The 19,000-nt window shown below is 38.0% G+C and overlaps 1 protein-coding gene across 11 annotated transcripts in view; it reads right to left on the bottom strand.

Moving 5' to 3' along the window:
* Positions 1-2,669: 2,669 nt before the first annotated feature.
* Ppig (peptidylprolyl isomerase G) overlaps positions 2,670-19,000 on the bottom strand; it is a 29,149-nt gene continuing 12,818 nt past the window's right edge. For all 11 annotated transcript variants that reach the window (XM_042275436.2, XM_076569606.1, XM_006972390.3 and 8 more), the window contains 7 exons: positions 17,416-17,445; positions 17,189-17,328; positions 9,960-10,167; positions 8,039-8,206; positions 5,974-6,061; positions 4,171-4,307; positions 2,670-3,991 (listed from right to left, as the gene is read on the bottom strand). In XM_042275436.2, coding sequence (XP_042131370.1) covers positions 2,899-3,991; positions 4,171-4,307; positions 5,974-6,061; positions 8,039-8,206; positions 9,960-10,167; positions 17,189-17,328; positions 17,416-17,445 — 1,864 coding nt within the window. In that variant the 3' untranslated portion in view covers positions 2,670-2,898. The remainder of the gene's footprint in view (positions 3,992-4,170; positions 4,308-5,973; positions 6,062-8,038; positions 8,207-9,959; positions 10,168-17,188; positions 17,329-17,415; positions 17,446-19,000) is intronic.

Raw genomic sequence — 19,000 nt, 5'->3', positions numbered from 1 at the left:
TCATTAAGTCTAAATCCCTTCTGGGTAAGGAAGACAAGTTCAACCCATTTCTACAGAGATCTGTTGTAAAAGGGTCTGTGTTGAAAACAACCACCATGTGGAACAGAGCATAACCAACCGCTATCATACTAACTGCTCTAAATATGCACTAGAAAATAAATGAGAAGCATCAGCTAATACTATTACCCCAATTACCAGAAACTACCCAGCACGTGCCTATCCAGAACATGATGCAGTCTTTTGTTTTTAGTTTAACACTTTCCACTAGGATACACAAAGCAAAGGCCACCTGGCAAAGCCAGTGAGCATCTGATCACTCTGGGGAAAGGAGAAAGCTAGCCGATTAATTCTTGACACATTCTAAAGGCTCCAATTAAGTGACTGAAAAGATACGAGTTCTACAATAGCATCAACTGTAAGTCAAAGAATTTTTAAAACAACCAGTGGCTTCCTTACTGGCACAGATCCACTGTGGGTATCTGTTTCTAGATATTCTATCAGTCTCACCCTCTGCACTATCCAGTCTACACCAACCACAATGGTATGCCAAAGGTATCTTGACTTTCACTACAATCTCTAGTGTCGACTTCTATGGCAGACGGCTTACCCAAAAAGGAATTCGTACAAGAATCACTAAAGTCTTACATACTGAAATAATTTCCTCAGCTTTGGAATCAAGCAATAAAAATAAGTGAAAATACTTTTAAAGGGTATTAAGACAAAATTCAAATTAACTGCAAATTCATATATTTCTATAAAGTCAATTTGATGAGAAAATTGAAATGGGAAAGATCTACTAGCACAACTACTAAAACAAGGGCTTAAGCTTTGATTATGATTAGATCAACTGGAACTCTTGAGATACAGTTAATGCTGGTAAGTAGTTTTCTATATTCTGAAAATAAAATCCGTATGATTGTCTTCTCAATTCCTCACCCCATTATCTGTTTTACTGAAAAAAGCTAAAAAAGCAGGGGTATGGGAACCACTCTTTTGATAACCCAAACAGAAGGATATTATAGACATTACTAATTCTCTCCCATGCCTACTTCTTTAAAGAACTGGAAAATCCTTGTTTATATATATGCTAACAGATAAAAGCTCGACAAGGAAAAAAGTAGTTTTACTTAGTATGGATTTTAAAATGTTAGTAGAAATTCCTTTCTTAAAGATCAGATAGTTTGGGATATATTTTAAAACACAATTGACTAGATTTAAGACATAATAATTTGTTTAAGTCATGTAACAGATCACACACACACACACACACACACACACACACACACACTTTTCCCATCAAGAAAAATAATTTGTAAAGAATCCACCATAGGTATTTGTTTTAGGATATTCCAAACAGCTTTATAATTACCACATCCTTCATTCTGTACCAGCTACATTGCCAATATATCGTAATAATCAATAATGGGAAGTACGTTAGGCATAACTTTATGCAGTACAAAAGCATTGAATAGCTACTGGGTTTGCCAAAAAGCTACCTTGGTAAGAGTTGACACTATACTGACAAATATTAAAGTATAAAACTTTCTAAAGGCTACTATTAATTGGAGTTTTGAAATATTTTTCAAATGAGGCAGGTTTTGTGTTTGCTGGATGTTCAATGTTTTATTTAGAAGGATATTACAGAATAAAAGATCACACATCACAAAAATAGCAAAATACAACACAGAAAATTCTGAATGGACTTTGGATATGTTTAGTGTTTACCTCTGTAAGGTATCATATTTTGCAACTTTCTACTCTATATGGCAATGTAATACATGCCAAGTTAAAATAATGTTGACAGTAAACTGGTCTAAAGTCATCTGAACAGAAAGAAACCAGTCACAGACATGCTGCGGCCTATCATGGTACAGATATAGAAAGATGCATCTTCTTGACATTTCATATTCACAGCTATGAGAATTAGAGAAGTTAGTCCAAGTTAAAGAAACCCAAACCATGCAGGTTTAACACTCAATGTGATACAGGCTAACAGCCAAAATAGGGAATCTTATTTCCAATACTAATGCTTTTTAGAATCTGTCTAGATTAAGAAGTACCTACACAAGTAGTATGTTTTAAATTGTAGAAAAAGGTAGTAATGTGTTCTTAAAAAGCAAGTTTCAGTTCTTCACACCAAAAGCAACAAAGAATTGAAAATTATAGTATGATCTTCCAAGGTATAATTTCTGTCAAACGCTGTGTAACAACAACTCAAGCTCAACCAGTACATAAACTGAAAAGAGCATCCGTCTCCTTTACAGCTCACAGACATGGACAGTGTTCAGAAACAAGCTAGAGCTGGAACTGTAAAGTACAAGGGATGAAGCCCGAGAAAAGCATCTAAAGCAGAGAGAGATAACTGTAACATCAAGTGATGACTTCAGATCACCTCAGAATCCTGCTTCTGTGTGATTCAAACAAACAGCTGTAAGCCTGTGAATTATAAATGCAAAACAAAAACTACACAAAACTTCTAGTGGTTTCTCAAGGGATTTTTATCAAAACAAACACAAATTTGTCTAACAATGTACTGCAACCAACTTAACCAACAGTTACGCTTGTTTCCAAATGGCTGACTAAGCAAAGCAGGCTGCTACTGACTGACTGTTGCAACACAAAAATGAATACATAAGCTAGTTAACACAGCACACAATATTACACCAAAGTGGGTTTTTTTTCATTTCAAGTTTATTAAAACTTTAGCAGTACAAATTATCCAGGTAGCAGATTATCAAAATATCAACTCAATGAAGTCCACATTTAAAAAAAAGGGGGTGTGTGGGGGAAGACAAACATAAAACAACCCCAAAACAATGAGAACAACAAAAAAGAGATTCAACATTATGTCTCGAAAACTGAAATTGGACAGGAAGAAAATAAGCATATACAACTCACTCATCCACTTTTGTCTTCATCTGTTCCGGGGCTCGACTCACGATCACATTTTTTATTTTTGTCATGTACATGGTCATTTTCTTGACCCTTTGATTTTTGGTTTTCTTTTTCCACTGGGGATCTGGTCTTCTCATCCTCCTGACTTTTCAATTCACTGTCCTGACTGCTCTGTTTTGGTTTTGACACTGCTGGACTTTGATCTCTATCAGCCTTTTTTTCCCTATTATTACTTGAGCTATTATGATCACGGTTTTTAGAGTACACTCTTTTTTCACTCTCCGAATTTTCTTTTCTGTGGGAACTCTTACTTTCTTGGCTTCTGTATTTTTCTTTGTTTCGACTTTGACTTTCTTCTCTCTCTGAGCTCCGGGAATCCCTCCTCCTTCTCCTCCTGTCTTTACTTCTCGATCGTCCTGGCGTTCTCCGATCCCGGCTCCGCGACCTTCCTCTTCTCCTATACTCCTGATCTCTGTACCTGTGGTACTCCTTGCTCCTGCTGCGATCTCTGTCGTGGCTTCTAGAGCGCACTCTTCTGCTCCTGTCCCTGCTTCTGCTCCGCTCCCTGGTCCTACTGTTGTAGCTGTGCTTACTCTTAGTTACATCGCGCTCTCTACTCCTGGACTGCGCGCGCCTATCCTTCTCTTTACTCTTGCTATGGTCGTGCTCACTCCTTTTGGACTCCCCCTGCTTAGAGTTCTCTTTGCTTCCACTCCTGTCCTGATCTTTCCCTTTCGACTCCAGCGGTTTCTCTTTCAGAGTCTCGTGATCCCTGTCTTGACTTCTGGACCTCGGCCTCTTGTCTTCGTGTCTGCCGTGCTTGGGCTCCCTCTCCTTACTCTTGGATCTCTCTTTGCTCTTACTCCTACTTTTGGATTTGCCCCTCTTCTTCACTTTGTTTTTAGTGTATTTATCATCCTTTTCTGAATTTCTTCTCATGTCTCTCTCTTTGCTTTCAGATTTATGGTCTTTAGCTTTCTTTTCCTTTTCTACTTTTCTGTTTGGACTCTCAGACATGTGTCTGTGATCAGTTATTTTTTTCTCTTTCACTCTAACTGGGCTCCTTTGATTTTCTTTTACTTCATTTAACTCACTCCTAAAAAGTAAAGGGAGAAAAGATATTGGGAAATGTTATTAGGGAAAGAACAGCATAATCATAGGATACAGTGCTACAGTGTTTTCTGTAAGGTATACAGAAACAAAATAGCTCCTAATAAAGTCACTGTGCACAACAGTAAAAAGAATCACTAACTTGAAATAACAGTTAAGTCTTACTTATCCCCCTTGATCCATCTTTCACCACTTGACACCCTCATTCTTTGGGCTCTCTGCATTTCTTGTCTCCAATGTGGAGGAGTCTCACTTCGTCTGAACCGATCCCTTGATCTGGATCTGGAAGGAGTTCGATAACGCTTAAAAAAATAAAAGGGGGGGAAAAAAGACCATATAAAAATTTAAAAGCAATACCATAGCTAAGATACATACTTATTTCTAGGTTGAAATAAAATAAATGAGGTTTCTCTGCTTTCTGAAATTGTTAAAATTAGGAATGAGGGCTGGGCAATGGTGGCACACTCCTTTAATCCCAGGTGGATCTCTGTGAGTTCGAGGCCAGCCTGGTCTACAGAGTGAGTTCCAGAAGCCAGAACTGTTTCACAGAGAAACCCTGTCTCAAAAACCCAAAACCAAAACCCAAACTGCCCCCCTCCAAAAAAAGGAATGAGGTAAGAATGTGTGCCTAGCATACATCATACTCTAGAATCTAATCCTCAGCACAATCAAATGTCTCAGCTTTCAGGTAGAAACAGGCAGAGATCCCTGTAATAGTCTAACCATAAATTCCAAGTAAGAAACACTACCCACAGCGACTTCTGGCTTTTCAGATCTTGCTGGGAACAGTCTTGCTCAACTGGTGCTAGAATACTTGGTATATTAACTACTGTAAGTTCCCAAGTTCTTATCTGAATGTTACATAAACTTCACCTTCCAAAGCAAAGCAATATCATTAAGTAGAATAAACACACAGAATCCCTTTGTTCAACCAACATTTACTCAGCTCTTCAGATGGCAAAAAGAAAAAGTTTTGAAAGAAGTTATTTAAATTCTGGGAAAATTTAGTAAAAAGAAAAAGGAAATGCAATGACCAATTTTATTCAGTTTTTGGTAATAGAGATATGATGGGCAGGAATTACCAAAAGTCAAGATTTCAATACCCTTTATGTTATGATTTCATTTATTTATTTACTTGTGCCTTTACTGGCTTTTTTTTTCTTTTTGTTTTTAACTTTATGTGCACTGGTGTGAAGGAGTCAGATTCCCTGGAACTGGAGTTACAGACAGCTGTGAACTACCATGTGGGTGCTGGGAATTGAGCCTGGGTCCTCCAAAGAACAGTCTGTGCTCTTAACCACTGAGCCATCTCTCTAGCCCCCCTGATTTTATTTTAATGTTATTTATTTTTGAGACAAGGTCTCATGCTGTAGCCTAAGTTGGCCTGGAACTCATTATATAGACCAGGCTGGCCTCAAACTCACAGCAATCTCCCTGCCTTAGTCTCCTAAGGCATCCATCTCAATCCCATTTTAAAGCACGTGAATTTATAATCTATTTTCAACTAAGAAGTACCAAGACATAAAGTTACTATAAGAAAGGGATCTATAATTGAAACCATGCATGTCTGCTATAGTTCTAGTAACCTGAATAGTAAAATGGCACTTGAAAATATTTTTACAACATTAAATTCCTTTTTTCCTTGTAGTACTGGGGACTTTAAACGCAGGGCTGTAAACATGTTCTGCAAGCACTCTAGCACTGACCTACACCCCCAGCACTCCACACTCTGTAAGAAGGATAAATGCAGTGTTATTAACATTTCTGACAAAGAATCACCTACCCTTAGCTGGGCGGTGGTGGCACACGCCTTTAATCCCAGCACTTGGGAGGCAGAGGCAGGCGGATCTCTGTGAGTTCGAGGCCAGCTTGGTCTCTAAAGGAGTTCCAGGAAATGCACAAAGCTACACAGAGAAACCCTGTCTTGAAAAACAAAACAAAAACAACAACAAAAAAAGAATCACCTACCCTTGGTCCTCTTCCTTTAATTTTCCTGCCAGACCTAGTAACTAAGAATCGTCGCTGGTATGAAGCAGGCTGGGAGTTAGGTGGATTACTAGAAGCAAAGGGAAAATTTAAACATATTACTTTTATAAAGAGGAATCTTAAAAATATATCTTTACTGATCTAAATGAATGCATTTAATTTATAACTGAAAATGCCATTAAATCTCAGTAAGCATTACTGCCTATGGTTATACCACCCTGAATATGAATAATCTTTGAAAGAAATACTTAATAGTAAGGTGAAACTAATTCGATAGTGCTAAGGAAACTAATATATAATAACCCAGGGGCTCCGAGAGAGAGAAAAAGAGAGAAATTAAGACTATCTTATTCCAAAATGTTTTATAATTTCCTATGAGCAGTTGTACATTAGTAAGATAACTTTGAAGAAATTAAGCAATGTAAATTAGGCAAAGACAAATTGGCCTGAATTAGTCAAATACTACTCATATTATGATATACATCAAGTGTGAAACTGGTTTTAAATTATAAGTAAAATTAGCTCAATAATATCCATGTAAGTAATATTTGAAAGGTTGACTTTTAGTAGGTCAAATAGTTTTTCTTTAATCTTCATTTCCTTAAAAACATTCTCTTCCAGATGGGCGGTGGTGGCGCATGCCTTTAATCCCAGCACTCGGGAGGCAGAGACAGGTGGAGCTCTGTGAGTTAAGGCCAGCCTGGTCTACAGAGTGAGATCCAGGAAAGGCCACACAGAGAAACCCTGTGTCAAAAAACCAAAAAACCAAAAAAACCAAAACAAAACAACATTCTCTTCCAAACCAGTAGAAAAATAAATTCAATAAATCAAAATTATTCCAATTTTAAAACTCTTTTATTTCTGTATACTATGAAAAGTATCGCATATTTTTGTTATATCATGATTAGAATTTTGTAATTTTAAAATTGCATTACTCATCATGATTAAGCAAGATTTCAATTTCTTTTTAATTTTTACATGTAATTATTAAAATGACTTACAAAAACCCAATAAAATTGGTAACAATTTATATAGAAAAATATTCAAGGTCAGGCGGTGGTGGCGCAAGCCTTTAATCCCAGCACTTGGGAGGCAAAGGCAGGCGGATCTCTGTGAGTTCAAGGCCAGCCTGGTCTTCAAAGCCAGCTCCAGGAAAGACGAAAAGCAACACAGAGAAACCTTGTCTCGGAAAAAAAAAAAAAAAAAAAAAAAAGAAAGAAAAATATTCAAAATACTTGAACATCCCAACTTTTAATAACTATAAAGTCAGGTTAGGAAAAGAATATTTTCCTCTTTATACAAATGTATAAACCAAGGTTAATTTTTCTTCTTTGGTGTGTGTGTCTGTGAACGCATGGGCATGTAAATTCAGGTGCCCCTACTTGTGTGGGTAGGTCTGAGGTTAACCTTGGGTGTCACTCCTTTGGAGCCAATCAACTTGTTTTTTGAAACAGGGTCTCTAATTGGCCTGGAGTTCACTGGGTAGGCTAAGCAGACTGGTAAGCAAGACCCAGAGGTTCATCCATCTTTACTTCCCCAGAACTGGGGTCACAAGCATACCACTGCACCCAGCTTTTTTGCAGAGGTTTCAGAGATAAAACGGAGGTTCTTATTCTGATAGAGGAGGGATCTTGAACTCACGCACATATATGTATACTCATATGTACATATGTGTACATACCCATGTGTGCGTGCGTGCGCACACAAAAATCAAAAAATAGCAAAATAAGTCATTTTAGAAACACAGATAAGCAACATACCAAAATACCATCTTGTTTTATGGGTTTAACGCTATACTATCTCATTATTAATGTCATTTGCAATGTCATCTAACACATATTACTTTATAAATTTCAGAACTTATTTCCTCAAAATCTGTTGGTAACTGAAGTCAATTTTTAGTTATTTACGTATGTATTTAGCAAAGAATGAGCTTTGCTAGCTTCTTTTTCCCCCAAAATTAAGAGGATTTCACTGGGATAAGGCCACCATTTCAACACTGTCAAAAAAGAAATCCCAGTAACTATAAAGTTACACATTCACATACCAGTCTCTCTCTCGTTCTCTCTCTCTGTTTTTCCGCTCCTTGTCGTCAGCTTTCGGAGGGCTTTTTCTCATGAGGAACCGATTTTCCGGTACAGGAGGGATCTCCTCTGGACGGACAGTAGACTGAGGCTGCGCGTCCGGGTTCTCTGCTTCACTCTCACTAGACGGGCTGGAAAGGTAAAATCAAAGCAAGGTAGACTTGGCTATTAGGAACCTATCTAAAATGTCCAGTTGTCGGCACTCTCTTTTTAAAGTACACTTTCAGTCAGTGTGTGCACAAGCACGCATGCCATGGTACACTTGTGGAGGTCAGAGAACAATCTGCAGGAACCAGTTCCCCCCTTTCACCCCGAGTCAGGATAAATCCAGGGCAATGGGCTCGGTGGTAAGTGCCTTTACAGGCCGAGCTGTCTCTTCATCAGCCCAGAATTTCTTTAATATCAAAACACATATGCCCACCTTTCCCTTTTAAAGATGTCATCATGTGGCAAAAAAAAAAAAAAAAAAAACCTTCCTTCATTCCCCTGACAAACCAAGCAACCAACCAACTCAACCAAACAAAAACCCATTTGTTTTCAAACTCAAAAGTACTTTTCTATAAGACAGATGAGACCCTACAGGCAATATATTCTGATAAATTAGAAATACAGAGTAGGGGCTGGAGAGGCAGCTGAGTGGTGAAAAGCACTGGTTGCTCTTCCAGAGGGCATAGGTTCAATAGGCAGCACTCACAAGGCAGCTCACAACCAACTCGAACTCTAGTTCCAGGGGATCTGATGCCTCTTCTGACCTCCATGGGCACAAGCATGCAAACACTTATGCATACATAAATAACAAAATTTTGTACAAAATAGTACAGGCTAAAGAAATTAGTCACTTTTGAGGTAATAGGTATAATTAAATTTTAATATAAACACATTTCAAACAAAGCAGAAAATAAAGCAGTGACTGAATCATCTGCTCTCAATTCATCTACTGCTATCAGAGCAAAAGAAATATAAAAGGACATATATATATATATATACTGCTACAAAGTAAGGAACATAACAGTTGGTTTACTGTAACTCAAAACTATCTCACAAATTTCCTCACAATAAAAATCCAAACCCAGAATGATATTGTGCACCTGTAACTATTACTACTTGGGAGAATGTTGTGTAACTGTTTCCTGAAATTAAAACATTCCATCCTGCAAGAAGCTCCTTAAGCAAGAAAGTAACCAACTCAAAATAGCTTCAGGAAGTTCCTGAAACTGACAATATTGACTAGGCCTTCCCTGCATGAGTAAGCAGAGCCTTGCTGGAAAGAAGACTCTCAGAAAAGACAAACTACAGAAGGTCGTCAGACCATCCCAGCTGCCCGAGAAGCAGCAACTGGCCTAGCTGCCTGGAAGAGGTTTAAACCAAGTGAGGCACCCAGAAAGGACACTCCAACCTGGTGAGTGGCCTGCAGGCTGTGCAGTGTGCTCCAGGTTCCTAGCTTTGTGAGCTGTCACCTATGCTAGGGCGCGCTTTGGTGATGTGGCTGTCTTTGAGTGATTTCTGCTTCTGTAAGTAACCTCAGTAACACTCACTGGTTCACCAAGTTGGACTTTGGTGGTATCCAGACTTTGATCTGTCATGGGTTCCCTATCCGGGGCCAGTAGACGGGTCTGTTGCATCTCCCCAGGAAAAGTTTTGTCCCACAACAGTAAAGGGGGTAGAAGGACTATGAATTTGAGGCCAGCCTGGGGAACTGGGAATGCCTCAATAAATCCAAAAATAAAAGCCCTGTAACATAAAACCGAAAGCATCATTTCACTGGAAGAACATAAAATTAACTGAGAGCTTTTGTTGCATGATCTCATGATACTGTTATAAAACCTATTTTAATGCTCTTACATAACTGATTCAAAATCTTAATAGAGAACACATTGTAAAGACCTCTTCTTGCTTTTCTTTCGCTTCTTCTTCTCCTTCTTATGCTTTCGGGAGTTTTTCCTATGTTTCTTTTTCCTTTTTCTGGATTTTTCTTCAGAAGCACTTTCAGAATCAGAAGAATCAGAGGAGGACTGAGAATCACTTGAGCTATCTGAATCACTGGATGACGATGATGATGATGACTTATGCCTTTTCTTTTCTTCTTTCTTAACTTTAAAAACAAAAAGATTCCACTCAGTAATTTTTCAGGCAAACTTACTAAATAAAAACAACATTTTCTATCAATTTTTATTAAGGCCAGTATTAGGTATTTTGTTCATCCAGTCATCTCAACTCCATCAGGACTCAGGGTTAGAATCTAGATTTCCAGATTCATGAGCCAAAATTCTATTAAGCCAAAGTACTTCTGATAATAAGCAAGCTCCAAAATCTAAATCAAGTTAACTTTAAGAAAATATCTAAATAGAAAAATTTTAAGCACAGAGTAACATCTGGATTCCCCTAGCCTCTAATGTTAGTTTTCCACTTCTACTATTGAGACTGGAGGCAGAATCAGAAAACCATCACTGTGTCAACACAAGAACAACATTTCATTGGCATTGGGTTAAAACTTCCATGACTGAACATTCCTCAAATGATTAGAAATACAACTTTAATTGAAGCATAATCTCTTTTTTTTTTTTTGAGACTCATATAATCTTAAATGAAAATCAAAATGAAAAATCAGATCACATAACTTCCAACATATAATGACACAGGATATACATTACTGTCCAAAAGGGGAGGAAAGGGTGCCTGGTGAGGAAATACTGGATCAAAGCAAGACTGAAAACCAGCAGGGCAAACTCTAAACTCTGTATTTCCATGCCAAATGCCAAAGCGCTCCTTCAGTCCAACTCCTTTCAGCTTTGTTGACTGTAACATACTTCTTTATCTTGGGCTGGTTCCACTCCATGTAGCAGCTTTCCAGGGCAGGTATCCCATGACTTTGGCATCTCCAGTATCTTGGTGTCTCCAAGGCAATCCAGGCTTAAACTTCACAGCCTTAATCAATGGCCTCTCTGGGCCTCCATTCAGGGACACATGCCTGGCCTCATCAACTTTTCCTTAGTCATGGGGGAGATTCCATAACTCCTTATATCCTTGACTCTAAAGCCAAAACCATGTGGCCAAAGGTACCAAATTCTACTGCTTTCTGGGGCCAGTACATGGTGCCCTCTTTCAAATATATTTTCATCAGCTTTTTATTTTGATGGTTTTCTTCACTGCCTAAGCTTGTCATCCTGGAACCCACTCTGTAGACTATGCTGATTGTAAACTCTGAAGTCCCCCTGCCTCTGCTTCCTGAGGAAGCACAATCTCTTAATCAGAAGTAATTTATCAGTAATAACTATGTTTAAAAGTCTCTACAAAAAAGTCTCAAGCTGAAATTTTACTTTGAGTAAGGGAACCAATTTTTTTTTTCTTTTGAGACAGGGTCTCACTATGTAGCCCTGGCTGGCCTGGAACTCACTATGTAGACAAGGCTGGCCTCAAACTCAAAGAGATCTGCCCACCTCAACCTCTGTACTGGGATTAAAGGTGCATGCCATTACACCTGGCTAGGTAATCAATTTTTTGAAAATGATTTTATTTGTTATTATCACGTGCTATGATGTGTGTGCCATAGTCAGAGAATAATTTTGTAGAGTTCCACTTTTAGGTAGTTCAAGGACTGAACTTAGGTCATTGGGCTTTTATGGCAAGCACCTTTACCCACTGAGCCATCTTCTCAGCTCAGGAAATGATTTTTTAATGTTTCTTAAAACTTGGATGTTGGGCTGGAGAGATGGCTCAGCCATTAAAGGCTAGGCTCACAACCAAAAATATAAGAGTTCGGTTCCCAGCACCCATAGCTGTCACTCCAGCCAGTAAAAGAAAAACAAAACAAAACAAAACAAAACAAAACAAAAAAAAACAAAACAAAAAAACTTGGATGTTGCCAGGCGGTGGTGGTGCACACCTTTAATTCCAGCACTCGGGAGGCAGAGGCAGGCGGATCTCTGTGAGTTTGAAGCCAGCCTGGGCTAAAGAGCCAGTTCCAGGACAGGCTCCAAAGCTACACAGAGAAACTGTCTCAAAAAGCCAAAAAAAAAAAAAAAAAAAAAATTGGGTGCTTTAATGAACATATTAACATAAGCTTTCAGTTCATGTAAGTTGTCACATATACTACATATTAATTTTTCAATAGGTAGAACTTGACACATTTAAAGCTGTGCTAACTCAAACTAGGATGTGTTGTGGAATATTTAACTATGTAAAGAGAAGATGTATTACATTTGTTTTTGCTGTAGAATATTACTTTAACTGTGTAAAGGTGTGTTACATTTGTTTCTGCTACATTACATTTGTTTAACAATGTAAGGATGTGTTGCATTTGTTTATGCTCCATTTAACTATGAAAAGGTGTGTTGCTGTTTCACCTTGCTTGCCTAAGGCATATGACTGGTTTAATAAAAAACTGAATGGCCGCCGGGCGTTGGTGGCGCACGCCTTTAATCCCAGCACTCGGGAGGCAGAGCCAGGTGGATCTCTGTGAGTTCGAGGCCAGCCTGGGCTACCAAGTGAGCTCCAGGAAAGGCGCAAAGCTACACAGAGAAACCCTGTCTCGAAAAACCAAAAAAAAAAAAAAAAAAAAAACTGAATGGCCAATAGCTAGGCAGAAGAGGGATAGGTGGGGCTGGCAGGCAGAAAGAACAGATAGGAGGAAAAATCTAGGTTTGGAAAGAACCAGAGAAGAGAAGAGAAAATGAGGGAGAAAGAGAGGAAGATGCCTGGGGGCCAACTGGGCATCTGCCAGTCAGCAGATACAGAGTAGGACATACAGAAAGAAAAGTAAAAAGCCCCGAGGCAAGAGGTAGATAAACAGGTTAATTTAAGTTAAAGAGCTAGCCAGAATCAGCATAAGCTAGGCCAAGGATTCAAAGCTAATAATAAGTCCCTGTGTCATGATCTGGGAGCTGGTTGGAGTCCTAAATTAAAAAGCCTGGTACAAGGATGGATTTGAAGATACTTACTCAGGCAAAAAATGGGTCAACACACATATATATAGAGGAGAATTTCAATAAATTAGCAAACAGTAAATAAATACACTTGTCCATCAGTTCATAATAGTACTGATAAATTAAGATATAAATAAACCATTCCGCCTTTCCTATATGATTTCTACCAATAAACAAAGGGATGCTGCTCTTTATCAGAAGAGTTCCAGCAGTAAGTGACAACAGAACTACTATCCGAGTACCTTTTGGCAACTCCTAGTGAGGTACTAAGTGAAAACCAATTACAGAGCAGAGTAACCAATTACAGCCCTGTGTAACTCCCAGTCTCATTAAAAAAAAAAAAAAAAAAAAAAAGGACTGGGGAGTACAGGGAACGGGACACAACAAAGCTGAATCTAATCTTTTTTTTGGATTGATCTACTAAGTTATTTGAAACAGAAGCACAAAACTATGTAAAGTACAATCATGAGAAATGCTCCATGACAAATAACCTAGCTGTATGGCAAGCTCCTGGCCTCAAATGACCCACACCTCAACTTCCCAAGTAGCTGGGACTACAGTTATGCCTTGCATAAACCAACAAAAAACAGCCTTTAAGACCAATCTCAATGTTCAAACCTTATTTGAGTCCAGATTCAAACAACAATAAAATTACTAATATTGATAAAACAGTTAGAGATCTGAACACTGCCAAGTTTTTGATAAATATGAATATGTGTGTAAGATTATGGTACTACCTATCCTTTTAAAGAGTCATTTCTTAGGGGAAAAAGTAAAATATCTGTTGATAAAATGTATATCTGGAATTTGTTTCAAATAGGAAAATAGCTGAGTGCAAGGATTCATACATATTGAGAAATTTGAGTCTAGCCTGGCAATACAGCCAAACTCTGCCTTAAAAGTAAAGGTTGGTGAGGGAGAGAAATAGCTGGAGGTAGGAAAAGCAAGGCTGGTCATGAGTAAACTGCTGAAGCTGGGTGATGAATATGCCTATGGAGATATAATAGTATGGACAATTCAACAAAGTTAAAGGGCAAAACATCTATATCTTTGGACTCTTTATTGGCTTCCTTGTTATAGGACCTTGCACTTCTTCTGTTTTTCTTTTTGTTTTTTCAAGACAGGGTTTCTCTGTGTAGCTTTGGTTGTCCTGGATCTAACTCTATAGACAAGGCTGTCCTTGAATAAAGCCTTGTACTTCTTTTTTTTTTTTTTTTGGTTTTTCGAGACAGGGTTTCTCTGTGTAGCTTTGCGCCTTTCCTGGAACTCACTCTGTAGCCCAGGCTGGTCTCGAACTCACAGAGATCCGCCTGGCTCTGCCTCCCGAGTGCTGGGATTAAAGGCGTGCGCCACCACCGCCCGGTAGCCTTGTACTTCTTAACACAATATTTATTGGAGCATACTAAATCCAAAATAGAAAGCACCTTTCTGAAGTTACTATGTCCTTGTCCTTGATGTCCTTTATGGTTCGTGGGTCACTCTGCAGTATAGAGACAGCACTGTACTAGCATTCAGGAACAAGGTATAAAGGCTGAAGAGACCCTACAGCAATGGTTTCAATAAACTAAGTCAGTCCATGCTTACCTCGTCACCTTCCTCTAGATGACAAACTTCACAAACTTAGTCAACTTAGTGTGGAATGAAGCCTACATTGTTTCATGAATCCAATTATTAATCTGAACCTAAGTCCAATAGAGCTGGTAAACCATAGTGGGTATGCAGACTCAAAAACTGAAAAATCTATTTATTTTCACTTGTAGTAACTAAAAATCAGAGGGAAAAAGGGTGGGACATACTGAACTTTTTTTTTTTTAATTTATTTTAAAACAGTTTCATACTGAACTTTTTTTTTTTGTTTGTTTTTAGAGACAGGGTTTCTCTGTGTAGCTTTGTGCCTTTCCTGGATCTCACTCTGTAGCCCAGGCTGGCCTCGAACTCAGAGATTCGCCTGGCTCTGCCTCCCAAGTGCTGGGATTAAAGGCGTGCGCCACCATCGCCCAGCTTTGGTTTTTTTTTTTTTTTTTGGGGGGGTGGGGGTGGGTGGGTTTGAACGTCTTATGTTTATGAGAGAAAATTAATTTGCAATGAATGTAAGTCAAAGAATATTGGGAGTATATACTAGCTAACCAAAATGAAAATAATGATATATCCATCAAAGTCATTTGACTTTATCAAATACTTTATCCCATGATTAAGAAACTTTCATTTACCAGCTCCCACTTTATTTTTCACTAGAATTCTTTCTTACAGAAAAACACAACATGGCTGATTTTATTAGTGCGTGAGAGTGTGTGTGTGTGTGGTGTGAACATACACTTGCCACATTTATGTGATTTCTCATACTGAGCTCAGGCTGCCAGGCTTGTGTTATTTGCTAAGCAACCTTGCTGGCCCAGAAGCTGCTTTATTTGAAAAGCTCATTATTCCTACCAAGTGTATGAACTACATCTTAAATGACCACTAACTCATACATCACTTTTGAAGAAAAACAGAAAGAAATTGAAATTTTTCTATAGTAATGGAATTTGTTCAATTTTCAGACATTAACTATAAAAAAATAAACTGTTTTAGGGAAAGTACCTTGAAATTAAAAAGCTCTGAGATTGTAAAAGTCCACTCTTTTTCAAGTTTATCAAAGTTATTTTGAACAAAATTTAAATGATAGGCCCTTTTCATGCCAATCTTTTTTGGTGGCAGGGCTGGAAGAGACTGACTGAGAAACATCAGTTAAAGAACAGAAGGGTAAATAAGCAAAAAACAAAGATGTTACAGTAATATTGTTCCAGGAGCTAGTAGCTAAGTTTCAAAAATCTGTGTTAACTAAAATTTAAAAATATGATTAAGGCATATTATGAATAAAACTAAAATGTAATCCTTAAAGTTCACCAATACATTTAAATGAACAGTGTACAGATATGTACTAAACACCATGCCAGGAGTGGAGAAAGAGGTATTAGAAAGTATGTTGAAAAGTTCTAGAAGAAATTTAGACATGAGCTCTATCCTTACATAGATTAGATCTTATTTCAGACAATAAGGTCAGCAGCAAACAGGTATTATACTTGTATGAGAGGGTTATAGATATTGTCTTAGTTAAAGTATGTAGGAATTTGTAAGTTAAATTAGTTAATAAAAGTAAAGCAGAAAGATTTAGGAGAGGTACAAACAATTTTGCTGGAACACAACATACTTGCTCCTGTAAAGCACTACATTAAGAAAAATTAAGAACAAAATGGCTTTGGGTTGGTGGTACTCATCTGTAATTCTAGCACTTGGAAAGGAGAGGCAGAATAAAGATAGAAAGACAACAAATTTGAGGCCAGCCTGACTGCAGAGTGAGTCCTTGTCTCAAAAAACAAAAACAAAACATGGCCTCTTGAGGAGCACTCAAAACCTTCACTGGTGACATATTAAAACAACAAACAAACAAAACAAAAACAAACGTGGCGATCCAGTTTTACTTATACCAAATTACTAAGAAGTAAAAAATAAGTAATGACACTGAAAAATACCAGAAGTTTACTCATGAAAATACCAGGAGTTTGTGCACAATACCAGGAGTAGTATAGCTTATGATATACTTTTTGTACATGCCTATAAAGGTATTCAGCCAAGTAAGGTTCACTTAGTGTGCTGACAAGATTATGTGTAAACAACATTTTTTAATACATCAAGTGCACTAGAACAAATGTACACTTTCAAAACAAGCATTTAGCAGATGTGGCCTATATTAGACTTTTAAACAGAGATTGAGCAGGGTCATGCTGATGCATACCTTTAATCCCAGCACTTGTGTGTGTGTGCATCTATAAGAATTACAGGCCAGCCAGGGCTACACAGAAAGATCTCACCCCACCTCACCCCAAAAAGAGGTTGAAGTAAGTAGTGAAGAAAAATTATCTGTAGAGCACTGTGCAAAATTCTTTCCAAGAATAATTTACTTACTGTATATTGTAGTTATAGTATATTGTACAAGGGTTCTGAGGAACCATAACTGAAGTTGTGCTGACACAGACACATATGTGTAGGAGCATACACATACAAATTAGAAAAAAATAACAGCACAAAATACATCTAAACTCACAAAACCTACATGTTTTATACACACTTTACCAAACATTCTATGCCAAAGATTTAGAATCTTTCTGCTTATTTGGGCAAGAATTCCCTAAAATGTGTACCTGTTCTTACCTTTAGATTTTGGAATTAGCTCTCCACAACTGAGTATCCGGACCTCAGCAAATGGCTTGCTAGCAGCATCTGTTTTCTGGTTTTCAATCTCTCTCACAACTTCTTGACCAGAGATCACTTGCCCAAAAACAACATGATGCCTAGAGTGTCAGGTAAAGGTATCTAAATAAAAGCTTCTTACTTTAATAGCAACAAAGTAAAGTATGATGTAAAATATTAAACTTTACCCATCTAAATGAGGAGTTGGCTTCGTTGTTCTTTCGGAAGTCATCAGAAGAAAACAAAGAGACAAAGTTAGCATCTCTAAAAAGAAAAAGTACATTGGAAACAAGAAATCATGTGTGACCTTCACAAAGCAGAAGCTGATTATGAGTGCAAAGGATTTTCCATACAATCGAAGAAAAAAAAAAAAAGAGCTTGTTGGGAATATAAAAGCAGTAACTATTTACTGTTGATCTGCATGTAGTTGACATGTGGTGTTACTCCTGTCCACTTGTATTTCTTAAATGTAACTAGGTTTTTATTAAATATTCCTGTTTGTGTGATGTTCTACTGTACTGACATTACCAAAATTTACCAGATCATCTTACTAGGTTACGGGTTTAACAACACTGTTTTTCACCCTAACATTTTAAAGTTAAAGTGGAAGGTCCTAAAGGAATTGAGGTGGGTACAGTCATAGTCTGGTGGCCCTGAAATGTACTTGCTGAACCTGAGTAGAAACAGTCCACTTAGTTTCATATATTTAAAAATTAACTGCCAATGTTTGACTGTGGGTACTTTTGCATGAAAATCCAAGTTCCAGACCTCTCTGGAATATCTGAAAATTATGGTATCTAGCACATGGAATAAGTGACTAGTGCTCAGTGTTCCTGTTTCCTTCAACACAGGTATTAATAGCTTAGATTCCATGTTCCAACAGGTTTACCTAAGTTACTTGCCTTTACCAGGCTTTTGAGCTTATTATCTGTGATATACAGTAGAATCCTGTGTTGAAAAAAAGTTTTGTTAAAATGAGTCAACTCCAAATAAAAACATAATGGTACATGTACTGGGGGAAGCTAAGATGGAGGATAATTTGAACCCAGAAGTTCAAGGAGCCTGGGCATGAGGTTGTTTCAAACCAAATTCACCTGAACCTAAAGTAAGCACTTTTTGTTAATGATATTTTTGCAAGCATTGCCCCCACCGCCTTTTTATTCCCAAAGCCAAACTTAAAACGATGTACTTAGAAGCCTAGTACATGGTTTGTACCAGAGACATGGTGGTACAAAAATCTCTCACAGCTGGATAAAGTCCTTGACATACAAGCGTGAGTTTGATTCCTAGCACTGACCTAAGAAACTGAGTACAGCTGGGTGGTAGGACACGCCTTTCATCCCAGCACTTGGGAAGCAGAGGGAGGTGGATCTCTGTGAGTTCTAGGCCAGCCTGGTCTACAGCGAGAGTTCCAGGACAGTCAGCACTATAGAAAAACCCTGTCTCCTGGCAACAAAAGTAGCTACCACAGTTAGTTAATCTTTCATTCTATTGGGCATGATAAATTTAATTCAGTAGTTATATACATCTTGATTGGCTTTGAAAATTATAAATTTATAAACTCAAGTTCCAGTTGCTTTTGGAATACTATCTTATAAGGACTCCAACGAACAGTATGACTCGTTAAGGAAGGGAATGGCTCAGTTGCCTTTAGCCTACTGGCTATGGGTGAGATAGGACCTCTGTGGGTCTTTTCTGTATCAAACACACAGATTGCAAGCCCAGTGCCACTTTGAGATCTTTGGCAGCAATTAACCATGCAGCTCACACACG

This window comes from Peromyscus maniculatus, chromosome 4, assembly GCF_049852395.1.
Source record: "Peromyscus maniculatus bairdii isolate BWxNUB_F1_BW_parent chromosome 4, HU_Pman_BW_mat_3.1, whole genome shotgun sequence".
NCBI classification, from domain to species: domain Eukaryota; kingdom Metazoa; phylum Chordata; class Mammalia; order Rodentia; family Cricetidae; genus Peromyscus; species Peromyscus maniculatus.
Note: the sequence above shows the minus strand (reverse complement) of the source record. Positions and strands in the feature narration are given on the sequence as shown.